The 14178-nt window shown below is 37.1% G+C and overlaps 1 protein-coding gene across 1 annotated transcript in view; it reads right to left on the bottom strand.

The window, feature by feature from the left end:
* Positions 1 to 770: 770 nt before the first annotated feature.
* Positions 771 to 14178, bottom strand: part of LOC124603708 (rotatin) — a 417493-nt gene continuing 404085 nt past the window's right edge. The window contains exons 30-31 of the mRNA XM_047136418.1: positions 6276 to 6405; positions 771 to 1305 (exon numbers count right to left, since the gene is read on the bottom strand). Coding sequence (XP_046992374.1) covers positions 1028 to 1305; positions 6276 to 6405 — 408 coding nt within the window. The 3' untranslated portion in view covers positions 771 to 1027. The remainder of the gene's footprint in view (positions 1306 to 6275; positions 6406 to 14178) is intronic.

Below are 14178 nucleotides of genomic sequence, written 5' to 3'. Positions count from 1 at the left end.
CATCGAACCACTTCCACTCTTTTTCTCTACTATTCCACTCTCAAACAGCATGCGGAAAAAAAGAACACTCAAGTCTTTCTGTGCAAGTTCTGATTTCTCTTGCTTTACTAGAATGGTGATTTCTCCCTCTGTAGGTGGGTGTCATCAAAATACTTCCATGTTAGGAGTAGAACATTGGAGATTGAAATTTCGTGAAGAGAAGAAGAAGATGATGAAGTTTGGTTGGTGGGGGAACTCAACTGCGCGGTTATCAGTGCCCATACAAAGTCCCACTCTCGCCACATTCATGAATGATGATGAAATGATGAGGGCAACACAAACACCCAGTCTCGTGAAAAGATCTTGATGCAATGACTTGCATACTGTATCCAAGACACACTCTCCTTAAATCCACAAGCCCATAATTTACAAGAATTGCATGACCTGTGCATAGACATTTGTGCAACATACCTCCATAGCTCAACCAAGGGCTTGTTGAATCTGTGCCATACAGAAGTGGTGCTTTATTGCAGTCCAGAGATGGACCAGCAAGCTATTAAGCATGTGATCACAATGATGTGGTTTATCAAAGTATGTTTGCCCATTGCCATAAAAATGTATTATGAGACCACTACCTGTTTCTTCATTTACACTTTCTGATATGAATCTGATGACTTTTTCCTCGCTCAGTAGGCAGTTCGAACAATAATAGAAGACAGTGAAATAATATAATTCCGGTTATTATAAAAGAAATTTTATTTTATAAAAAATATGAAAATTACAATCTCTTTACACTGTTGGCACAATGCATAAAAATACCTGTTTAACAAGATTATAATAATTATAGTATGAAGCACAATAAAACAATTATCACAGATGAAGTAGGTAAAACATACTCTCATAATCATAAAAAAGATCAAAAATGGTATAAACTCATCAACATTTACATGTACCACTACAGCTCTGTGGTGAAGAAGGTGCATGTGCACAGTGCACAAGTTATGAGGATTAAATCTGTACCTTCATAGAAGTTAATACCCATTTTTCTTCACAGATCTTCAGTCATCAAATTTTTCTTGTCATCAGCATTTAAAACACTAAGAACGTAACTAAATATATCAGCCTTTTTCTCATCTTCTTCACTGTGGCATGACAGATTGAGCTGGTTCACAATGTCTTGCAATTTTGTAGCTATACCAGCTGATTTCATGGTTATTTTAGCCTTCTGATTATTAGCAGTCACAGCCCATACCATTAGCACAACTAAATATTTTTGTTCTAAACTCCCCTCAGACAGCTTATTGAATAGAAGTTTTATATATTCACCTGTGAAGAAAAATTCGATAAGTGTCATGCATTGCAAAATATATCAAGGAAGCCATTTATTGCAACACCACAAAAGAGTAATTTGTGACTGCATTTGTTAAATGTAATAGGAGTCTGGCTGTGGTAACAAGTGCAGAAAAATATTGTAAAGTTAGAAAATGATCTCAGAAAAGGAGTGCAAAAGTCTCACTAATATGAAATTTTAAAGATGAAAAAGAGTGATGTAAGTAGTGACAATATGATCCTAAACATTGAGTTTCTTTCTGAAACACTTCACATAGAAAATAGGAAGATCCAAAAAGTTTACTGAGCAGCCTTCCATTAGTAAAACTGAATGCTGACTTTAACATCTGCAGATGTTGTTTAAGAAAAGCATATTAGCAGTCTGGTGCCAGACAGGAATCTAGGAATAGAGATGGTCAGCACTAAAATAAAACTCACTTATTACTCGTGGCCTTCACAGCTGTTAGGGAGTTGGTTAAGAATGAACTTATGGCTTGTGCACAAGTGCTCATGTGCAAGACAATTTGGTCATACTCATAACAGAAGGGAAATTGCTGAAGGAAAAAAACTGCATGCATGACAAGCACACAAGTAGTGAAGTCATTATTTCATCATCATATTTTCAATTTTGCATTTTCTTGTGAACTTGTTTACAAACAGCATAGTAGTTTACATTTGTTAAATATGTGCCTGTAAGGAAAATATTTGTCCTGTTTAATAATCTTCAATACATGAAGTTATTTCATGAGTTCAGTGAGTAGTCCTCCACATGTGACATATGAGTAATGCTTTGCATCCCTCTCTCTGGCACTAAACATAGCCCACTGAACCACTATATCCATTTCACTGTCCACCAGAAATTAAAAATAACATTAATAAACATTTGTTCTGTTGAACACAGGTCCTACCTCTTTCTCTTACCTATTTAAAACTTCGAAGCTAACTTCTTTTATAACTAATGAGAAAGGAAAAAAAGCAGAAATGAAAATAATATTATGATTATTCCCATTATGGTCACAAAATGAAACTTGGTGAAAAGTTGCTTCAGTAGATAAGAAACATTATTCAAGTTTTTTGATGAAATCAAAGGAACATGTTTTCTAAATTCAGTCCCAAAATTTATTATTCACTACAGCTTCCCTTTTCACTGACATCTGGCAATATTCCCAAACATTTGGCCATAACTGAACTCTACAGCTTGATGTGGAACAGATATTACTTAATTTAAATAATACAATGAGCATAATTTTATCATATCAGTGTTCACAAACTAAGTGAGTTGTGAAAATAAAGGTAAGTACTGTAATTTCCAATGAAAGTAAGAGGGAAGAAAGAAAACTCCAGGAAAATCTGATAACTTTGGATTGGGCACTTTGTTCATCTGACATTAAATGATGCAAAGTCTTAATAAAATTAAGGAACTAGTTGCTTGAAATTATTCTTGCTTATCATGGGCCAGTTGAGCAGTATGTACATTCTGTGTGGTAATATTCATAGAAGGTTCTTCTTAGTAGTCATAGCACTGTAACAAATGGTACTTGAGAGTCCAAGAGCCTAACAAGCTCTACAAGCACACAGTAAAATTGCAGACTTACTGACCAATGTCAATCGCCGGCTCTTCCCACGTTGCACCTCACAAGGATGTCAGCGACTTCGTGTATGGAACAAGGGTGGGATGAGCTTAAGAGCAAGTATGAAGGCTGAGATGCCTGGCTCTACCCAGTATCTGAAAGTATACGAGGGGCAATATAAAGGGAAAAAACACTAAAGAGTGATTCTGACTGTCCTTCTAGATGGCTGGGAATCATTATTATGAGTATTTGGCAAAGCTGATACCTCTTTGTAAGTCCAAATTGATCTGTGTGTTTTCCAAAACTTATGTTAATGTATATCAGTGCAATGCCTACATGTCTGATGAACCTTGTAGCTTATTTAAAAAAATATTTGTGTCCTTCCATTCATAAGGAATATGCTCAATATAGCTAATGGATATCAATATTCAGAGCTTACATAATCATTTCTGAAGAGTTCTTTGTCATTTATGTTATTCTTTTCTTTTAGAACTTACAAATCCAACAGTTCTGCCCACTTCACCATTGTTACCACATTCTTCAAGGGATGGCATTTCTTCTCCACTTGGGTTAATATATAGTGTATTCAGAAACAGTCTGAAAGCTTGTGTGAGTGTTTCAGGGTAGGTTGTGCTGAGGAATAAACATTGAGATAAAAATTTGATATGTTGTGCAATTTCTGAGTTAATTAGCACTGATGTTAGCAAATCAGCTACTGCTTGCACAAATTCAAGTGGCCTGCCAGATACAATTAATGTCAGTTGTTCTCACAGCATAAATGGTAGTGCTTTAGACTGCTCAGCCTTTGGCTTGGGTTCAATCCTTACTACCATCCCATGCCCAATTTTTGTATCACTCTCTTGTTCAGTTTTAGGAAATCAAACAAAGAATATGTTTGGCCAACACCATCTCTGGTGTGCTGCTTGAATTTGGCCTCACAACAGCCTGATAGTCTAATGTAAATGCTAATTAACTTGGAAATCGTGCAATGTATCAATTTTTTTTTCTTCACAAATATTTCTCAGCACAATGTAGCCTGTGACACCTTTACAAGCTTTTTCTGATCACACTGTATATGACTTTTTATCCAACTCTAGTCTTATTAAGAATACTTAACAACAGTTATTCAGCATACTTGCTTCTATAAATTTTCATTCTCTTTTTGTAAAGGATGATAGTTCCCTAAGTTTTTTGCCATGTAGTAAAATCAATCTTCTTGGTACAATACACCAAATAGCTCCACTCCCCTGCCAAAAGGATATGCTTGACCTACTTACTCATCACTATTTTCATTTCAATTCCACACATAAAAGTTCCCATTATTTGCTCAGAGGTCTTCTGCATTGACAGGCACTTAAAATAAACCACCTTCTTTGTTTGCCTTTTTGCCCTCTGTAAAATAAAATTCAGGCTGTCTGCCAATATTTTGAAGGGTTGAACATTCAACTCTTCAATGAATTTTTTTAAAGATAGCAACCACCTTGTCTGTTATTTGTACATACACTGCTGGCCACTAAAATTGGAACATAAAGAACAAATGCCAAATACATTTGGATGTGCAAATGATCAGCATTTCAGTGCAAAATAGGTAGGTGTAACTCTGTCTAAAGTATGAGATTATGCAGTAGGTTTGTCATTCATAAATCTTATCTGAAGGTCATTTAATTGGACAGATAAAAAAATCTACTTACCAAGTGGTGGCAGAAGACACACACATAAAAGACGGTTGTAATTGGCAAGCTTTTGGAGCCAGTGGTTCCTTCTTCAGGCAGAAAGGTTGAAGGGGAAGGAAGACAAGTGAAGGAAAAGGACTGGAGAGTCTTTACTTCTCATCCTGTATGAAAGTCTCCCCTGACCCACAGTTATGGGTGACTTTCCTGAAACCTACCCCTTTTTCTCCAACCCTTCTGCCTGAAGAAGGAGCCACTGGCGCCAAAAGCTTGCCTATTACAACCGTCTTTCATGCGTGTGTTCTGCCGCAGCTTGGTGAGTAGATTTTTTTATCTATCCAATTAAATAATTTTGTCAATAATTGATTGTCTTCATTGTTATCTGAATGCCAGTTGTTTGTGAAAAGTTTGTGTTAGGAAGGAGAAACATTTACTAGCACATGTTGGAAATTGACTGCAGCAGCAGCATGGTCTATCGAGACTGCAGTTTATCATTCTGTGATAATGCTGCTCATGATGGTTGGGATCCCATTACTGTCATGTAAATATGACACTGACAGTTTCAGGGGGGCCAACCAGGGTATCAGTAGCCCCATGAGGCTAGTGCCCGAGATGACAGAATGTTCACTCAGACATGCAGATCTCATACAGCCATGTCAAGTACCTGTAAGTCATGAAATGGGCTTATTTGCACTTATAGTGGGACTGTGTGGAGCATCACAGATTGTCAGCATGGAGACCATTGTTCTGGTTTCTCCTGATGTGGCAGCAGAGAGATGTACTAACAGTAACATATCCATTGTCAACAATGGATGAAAGCGGAGCAGCATGTTACCTTTTCCGAGCAGTCTCAGTTTTGTGTCACCATCGTAATAGAGGTATCCATGTCTGGAGGTTTCAAGAAGAATAAATGGTGCCATATAGTACTCATCATCATTATATGGGCCAAGCACATGAAATGATGGTTTTGTAGTGTATAACATGATCGCCTCTGATTCGCAGAGCTGGTAACTTGAGTAGCAGCCATTACATTTCTGCTCCTGATAAATGTATACTCTGCAGATGTCCAGCATGAAATGATGAGACCAATGAAAAGGTCAGTATACCTTATTTATCTGAAGGATACCAGTGGACAAATCAATTTGGGAAAGAAAAAAAAATATCAGACTCAGAAAAAAAGTGTCACTCAAAGTGACACTGATATAATGTCCATGTCCATTCTCTAAATTATCTAACAATCGCTCACATTCAATCTGGAAATTGGACACAGTCACACTTTCTAACTTCTCCCTTCACTGCCAACCCCCCCCCCCCCCCCCCCCCCCCCCCGCACACAAAAGCAAGCAAACGAATGAATGAACACACATAAATTAATAATAAAGCTGGTGTGGTAAATGAAATGAAATGATCGTGTGCCATTGATGGCAGGGAGGCCCCATGCGGGGAAGGTCGGCCGATAGGTTGCAAGTCTTATTTCAGGTGACACCACATTGGGTGACTTGCGTGTCGGTGATGATGTGACGAGGATGAGGGCAACACAACACCCAGTCCATGAGTGGAGGAAATCTCCAACTCAGCCGAGAGGAAATCTCCAACCCAGCCAAGCTGGGAATCAAACCCGGGCCTGCTGCATGGTAGGCAAACACATTACCACTCATCTAAACAGGCAGATGTTGGTGTGGTATTAACATATAAATCATTTTATACAGAATATGTAGATGCTTACCATGCCCAACCAGACGAGCTCTATTTGAATGGCTGAAAGTAACATTGCGAAGTACTTCTAGGGCTTTAATCTGACACGGCTCTTTGAGTGTTTTAGCAAATACCATAAGTGTATCTAATGAGTCATTTGCCTGAAACAAATAAATACATAAATAATTTGCCTGTCAGGAACACGTATCACAGTTAGAATGTAAAAACTGTATGAATACTTTGTTAAAAATCAACATATGAGTAACTTTACAAACTATCACTTCTTATAATTAAGGGTTTTATTAACTATATCAAAAGAAAAATGTAAATTAGAAAACCAAAAAATTATGAGGCAAAAGGATGGCCAATAGTTGCCAATAGGACGCAAAATTCAATGTAGTTGTTGATAGAAACACTTACAAGTATTTCAAGTGACCTGCTATTCCTTTCCAAACTTTCCCAATCTCTCTCTCCTTCCTCCATGAAGAAGGTACATACAAGTTCTGAAAGCTAAGTATAGTTTCTTCCTACTTTTTAGTGTTTATATCAGCAATAATAACTAAGAGTATTGTAATATCATGTAGGAGTAATAGGAACTGCATTATAGTATGAAGGAAAGTCACAAATCAGCAGCAGAATTTCACTACCGGTAATATTATGAAGCACTGAAAAGTGCCACTAAAACTATTACAACCATGCAATGTACTAAGAGAGTAGATGGGCCCATGAAAAATTAACAACTATATGGTCAGTTTACAAAGAATTATCAAGGCTGAATGTGGAATCTTAACATGTCACATGAAGCTCCTGCTGGCATGGCACGGTATGACTATCAGTGGCCAAGATCAACAGGCCGCAACAGATTATGTAATCATTGAGTTCACAGAGATTCCCACAGGACAGGATATTTAAGTGAGAACCCAGGGTGACTCAAAAAGAAGAGAAGAAATCACTCCTCGGATTTTGACAAGATCAATGTGTTGCTTATTTAATCATTTGATACATCTCTAACTTCTACACGTTCTCTACATACCGTCGTTCGGTTCTCGGCTGACACTACTACAGTTCTTAAATACTATTACACATAGTTGTATTACTAACAAACTTAAATTTCATAGATATTCCATGACCCCTGATAAAACTTTATGGAACTGTTAGTGAACTACTAAAGCTGTGGAAATTTTTTATAAATTCTCTCTGCCAACAGCTGATAACTTGAATGAAAATTTTATTTGTATGGGCAACTATGCAGAATTTTTACAAGCTGATGTTACAGGTATAGATTATGCTGTATATGGTTAAAAGAAACTAGCGAGGAGGAAACAAAATCAATATGATTGTTGAATCATTGAAGACTATACTCTGATTTAAACTATTTGTCACGTGACAGGTAACAGGCTATGCGGCTCCCACCACCAACAAAGCAAAGGGAGCCTGGTACTGTTGGATGCCACTCTGTTGCCAACTAGAGCTGTGCTCCTTAAAGCAATGTGCCAGCCAGTCCTCAACGAGCCACTGTAGTGACACATTTGAGTGACTCTCAGCTTCACATACCTTACGATGTGTGATGAAAGTTGTCAAAAGAGGGGCAGACCGCACACTCCTAGGAAAGTGTCGGACATGGTGTGATTATGCACAGTCAGTCATGTGAATTTGTGTATTCCATGACAGAGTGTTCTGAGAGAGAGAGGGATGCAGGGGTGCCTCTACTTCCTCTGGGTAAAGTGGTGCAGCAAACTGCAGCTGCTCTGTAAATCAGCGAATTATCACCGATAACAATCTGCAAGGAGAAATTTGTGAAGGAAGAATTATGTGAGTCATCTAAACTGGAGACATGTGGGAAGAAGAGGTGTGTCGAGAAAAGGTTCGTAAATCTTTTTCAGGAAGGTGCGATTTGTCGTCAGATATACGCAAAGTGTTGGAGGAAGGTGTATCTGACAATCAAAAAGCTACATGCTACCTTTGTAGCAGTGGACCTAATTCAGAATAGTAAATAGTCTTCGTTATTAGTCATGAAAAAATTAGGATTCTGCTACAAAAGCATTTCTGACCACAATTTTTAATGGAACACCAAGATATTGGAGCATGTCGCTTTTTTAGAGAATTAGTAGGGAAAAATTCTGACAGTATCATTTGGCTTCATGAAACATGGGTGAATATTGGAGGCAATTTAAAAAAAGTTTGGACAGACGATACCATCAGTGGCAGTATGACAGCTCCAATCAGCAGAGAAGAAAGAATAATTGTAGCACATGCCAGAAATTCAAAGGATTCCTTCTAATTTTCTGCTGTTATGCACTTCAAATAAGACTCCAACTACCACCAAGACATGAATCAATACTTTTGTGAAAAGGTTTGAAGTCACTGTGCTTCAAAACTTAATGAAAGACTCTGTAATTACCATGCATAATACTCCATATTGTTCAGTTATACAAGGTGCCCACAAAGGAAATGAAGAAAAATACATTTTTTCTGGCTAGAGAAACGTAAGACACTGTTTAACAGTATCTTCGCAAGGGCAGAACTATTAGAAAATGTGTTGCAACACAAGCTGAAGAATCTAGTTTACATTGTGGATGAAACAGTAAAAAAATATGAGCATAAAGTGCTCAGATTGCTGCCTTACCATTGCCACTTCAACACAACAGAACTGATTTGGGCCCTGGTTAAGTGTCATGTTGATTCAGAAAATACTAAATTTACATTGACCGAAGTGGAATGGATTCTGTAGGAGACAGTAGAAAAAGTGATGCCAAAAGACTGGCAAAAAGGAGTGGATCAAGTGAAACGAGTGATAGAGGAAGCATGGAATAATGAAGGGGTGTTACAACAGTGTGTCAAGGACTGGATAATATCTGTAACAATGAGCAGCGCCGACACTGATTCTGATTTTGAATTAAGTGTTGTCTTCCCATTGTATGATTAGTATTTAGTGTATAGTGAATGAATGTCTTACTTCCATTAAATCATGTATTTGTGACTTTATTTTGATCGGTCTCTCTTGATGTTGTGAGACTAAGGAATACTGTTCAGCCACCTCCCATCATATCCTTATGGTAAGTTAGACTACATTTTCAATATATTTCATTTTGTGGAAACTCCAAGATGTTATTTCACATGTGTAATAGTTTTCAGGATATGCAAAGATAAGAAGCGAACTTTTCCAGATGCAAAAATTTCTCTTTTTAAAATAACCAACATAACAATGGCCCTATGTAAAATTTAAAAAAAAAAAAAAAGTTGACATGCTTAGAGATAACACTGAGAAGAACACTATGTGTAATTTAAGAGTTTTTACTTTTCTTGTAGCAGATTGAGACATTAAACTTCAGACTTCTTACGAGTTAAATACTGAAAACTGCACAAAAACGCCATTTTCAGAAGCATTTATGTATATAGGAAATGTAATGCAGTATGAAAATTTTAAGAGATATGTTGCCAAGCAAGATATTTTAGTAATCAACGGAAAAAAAATCATGGCTGAGAGAGCATTGGTTTTTGAGATATGACATGAGAAGTTTGAAGCTATTTACGAATGGGAAAATTTGATCTCTTTAAAAAAAATTAATATCTCTTTTCCTAATTAAAATTAAGAACAGATTCTTGACATTAAGAACAGGTGTTTGTCATGCTGAGAAAGACTATAGAGGTCTACATTTGAGATTTTTTACTTGAGTTTTGGGGAAGATAGAAGCTTTAAAGCAATTTTCTATCTCTGTGGAGAGCGATGCACTGTGGAGGTTGCCTGCAGACTGTACTAGACGCAAGAATGCTACAGCTTTAGAGCTTAAACATCAAGTGATAACTAGTTTAAATCAGATTATAGTGGCTCACACAAGTAAGACAAAATAGCAATGTATTAAAGATACATTTGCACCATACCCATGTCATGCAATATGTATTATAGGTAAAGCCAATTTTGAAATTCAGAGATTCATTAGTGAAACCTCTTTATGTATCAACTGCATCACTATCATTGTTTTAAAGGGCTTTGTATCGAAGCCTAGTAACACTTTTCAGCAAACATAAATTTTCCAAAATTCACAGTTTAGCTTCAGGAAAGGAGCATCAAAAGAAGATGCAATTTTTTTAGTTTTTATGTGTTGTGTCAAACATGGGGTTGTTATTACATCTGTATAACAGTAGTTTGAACATGTGCTTTCCATACTGATCTTCTGGACTCCATCAACAAAGCTATAATAACTACTTTAAATCCAAAAAGCATCCAAGCAGGTATTCCCTCTTGCTAAGTTGCTGTGACTGCCATCCCTTGCTGAAAACATGCATTGTTTCACAATATGATTAATCACAAGCACAATAAAAATAAAACCAACACGCAATGTCTGCATATTTATACCTTCCATATTATTTAGGTTATTATCTTCTTACTACATAAATTACTTTCATTTACAACAAATGTCATGAGAAAATACATTTACCGTGAAGCAGTAGTCAAAATGCTTAAGTCCTTGAACATATCTGTCAAAGATGACCATCAGTAAACACCATATATTATTCTTACAATTTACAACAAACTCATGAGGAAATACATATGTGGTGAAGCAACAGTGAAAATGCATAACTCCTTAAACGTACCTGAACATGACAATCATGGGTGAAAATCTTATATTACTCTTATAAGCAGCTTTTAAGCAATTAATACTTTCTTAAAGACGAGTTACCCCGGAACATCATTACACAGTACAGTAATGAATGAAAATACGAAAAATATGGTAACTTAATGATTGCTCTCTCCCCAAGACTTGCAATGGTTTGACATAGAAATGTGGCTGAACTGAGTCACTTTAGGAATCCAAAAAGGTGTTTTATGCAGTTTAAATTATCATAAATATGGACACCTAAAAATGTTGTAGTTTCAACCCTCGTTATTACTTTCTAACTATGTGTTACATTTATTAATTGCGTTAATACATCTAGGTACGAAGAACTAATTTTTTTAAAATTTTCAAATTTTATTTTACTTCATTTTATTTATTTATTTAAATTGGGAGTGAAACCATCTACAGAAAATCACACAATAATACTTTTAAGAACACTATTCACCATGTCTTCTGTTGCTAGACATACATTTGGGTTGATTACAATACTCAGGGTGTACATGTGGACACACACACAAAAAGCTGGAATTCTTGGTTAAAAATACACCTTTTCCAGGGCGGAAGGACATTTTTTCAGTGTTAAGTGATAATATTTCCCCTCAGAGCTCTAAAACTTATCAATCCATTGAATGGTAAAGGTTTTATACACCAGTGCAGAACTTCCCAGCACTTTAGGAAATGAAACTCACAAAAAATAACATGGTTCTGAAACATCTATGATATGTGGCAACATGTACACTGCATATTTCTGTATTACGAAAGTATAAATACCAATTCCACCAAACACAACAGGTTGCTTCCAAAGCACTGAAACCGAGATTGCGATGTGCTTTTGTCAGCCAGTCATATCTCACATCACATGATCTCACTGGCCAATAACAGCATGACTTAAGAAACATGTACAAATAAACTGGCTACAAATTAATGTTTAAACAATGGAAAAATCCAGGGTGGAATAATGATAATACAAAGAAAAGGACAGATTGCTACTCACCATATAGTGGAGATGCTGAGTCGCAGATTCACTGAAATTAGACAAGCACGCAAATGCAACTCTCGTACGTACACACATGACCACAGAGATTGTGGTTGCTGAGGCCAGACAGCAAGCAGCAGCACATGGTGGGAGAGCAATCTGGATGATGGGGGTAAGGAGGTGGCTGGTGTGGGGAGGGTTAGGGATAGCAGGATAGGAGTGGAGACAGTAGAGTGTTGCTTTTGAGGGTGTACAGTGATGAGGTGGAGAGAGGCTAGGGCAGCTAGATGGGGGAGGGAGGGAAGGGGAAGCATAGAAAAAAGACTATTGGTGTGTTTGTGGAATGGAGGGTTGTGTAGTGTTCGAATGGGAACAGGGAAGGCGATAAGCAGGTAAAGGACAATGACTACAGAAGGTTGACACGAGGATGGTTATGAGAATGTAGGATATATTGCAGTTCTGAGTTCCCTGCTGGCCAGTTCACAAAAGCTGGAATTGGTAGTGGGTATCCAGATGGCAAAGGCTGTGAAGCAGTCACTGAAATGAAGAATGTCATGTTGGGTAGTGTGCTCAGCAACTGGATGGTTAAGCTGTTTCTTGACTACAGTTTGATGGTGGCCATTCATGCTGATGTACAGCCTATTGATTGTCATGTCAGTGTAGAATACAGTGAGGAGCGTTGGTGTGTGTGTGTGTGTGTGTGTGTGTGAGAGAGAGAGAGAGAGAGAGAGAGAGAGAGAGAGAGAGTGAGAGAGTGTGTGTGTGTGTGTGTGTGTGTGTGTGTGTGTGTGTGTGTGTGTCACGATAAAAAATACTGGTCCTCTCAATACACTCAGCAGACACAGGCTTTCACTTGAGGTTGTCCTTTTCATGAAGGGGCATCCCTGCTTCCATGGCGTGTAGAGCACACTGACATTATATAACATTAATATTAGTCCAACAATATATAACAATATTATTCTGGTCGGAGAAGCTAGTGGTAGTTGTCACGTGTGCGGGAGGTGTGCTTGTTTGTGTGTGTGTGTGTGTGTGTGTGTGTGTGTGTGTGTGTGTGTGTGTGAGAGAGAGAGAGAGAGAGAGAGAGAGAGAGAGAGTGTGTCTTTTCTTTGCTGAGAAGGCTTTGGCCAAAAGATACAATGTGTAACTTTCTTTTTATTCTGCAGGGTGGTGAAAAAAGTGCTTTAAATATTTCTGTGTACTTAAAAACCAAGCAGAAAGCTGCACTCAAAGAGGAGATAATTTTGGAGTAACAAGAAATTGAAATTGCAATGTAAGCTTAATTTTGTCACCAAAGAGGTGACAGTGATGTTTACCGTTTTGAGAAAACTATTGGTAAAGTCTTGATGAAATATAAATGTAGGGAGTATCGGGAAAATTTATTAACACTTCTGGACCTTCTAAAATAGCCAGTCTTTCTGCCACATAATTAATGAAATGACAATACATACACATTATCTGCATCTTATTACATGATTATGACAATGTGCTTACATATTTTCATGAAATTTTGAAATGTTGGCACCCAAGGTTGTTTACATAAAAATGTACTGACAGACATTAACATTCATAAAAACATTATGGCAAAAGAACACTGCTGTTAAGATCTGAGAACACAGAAATTATTAATAAAAATATTACTTTATAATGTACAGGTCATCCTGGCTTCTAGATTATTATTGGAGGGAACTTTAATATAAAATGATAATTATTGCATGTATGCAATGTAGTGTCCCCTGATTTACTGTATTCAATGGAGACTTAATACTGTTCTGCTTAGTTGACTGTTGCCTTGGGTGTAGTAATACAATGCTTCTTATTATGATTGAAGTACTACTGCTGGAAGGAAATTTAACTTAACAACTTCTACTTTTCTTCGATAATCAGTTGTATACTTTCGTATATATACTCGATATGCTGTCCACAAATATGTGCAAAATCCTTACATGTTTCTTACATTTATTTGGCCATTGACACCTTATTAAACAGTAAGGAAATACTTCAAACATAATGTCCAACTGAGAAAATTATGTATAAGTTCTTACACAGGGCGACGGGTTCAGAATTCAGAATGAAAGTTCAATTCATATTCATTTGCTTCAATATCAATATTGTCAGTGTTCTCTTTCCTTGCATTTATTCCAGTGATATTACACCTCTCCAAAATAGGCCAGTGATACATGGAGCCCTTTTCTTGTGCCACTCGCAAAGTTAATGCCATGGCGATCCTGCCTTGATCACATGCATCTACTCACAGCATGGTTCTCCAATTGAAAATAAAACAATAGGATGGGTTCTCTTACACAATAATTGGTTTTACAGTTTTTCATTCATGAGTATCA

Source organism: Schistocerca americana, chromosome 1 (assembly GCF_021461395.2).
Source record: "Schistocerca americana isolate TAMUIC-IGC-003095 chromosome 1, iqSchAmer2.1, whole genome shotgun sequence".
Lineage (NCBI taxonomy): Eukaryota > Metazoa > Arthropoda > Insecta > Orthoptera > Acrididae > Schistocerca > Schistocerca americana.
This window is presented reverse-complemented; position numbering and strand designations above follow the sequence as displayed.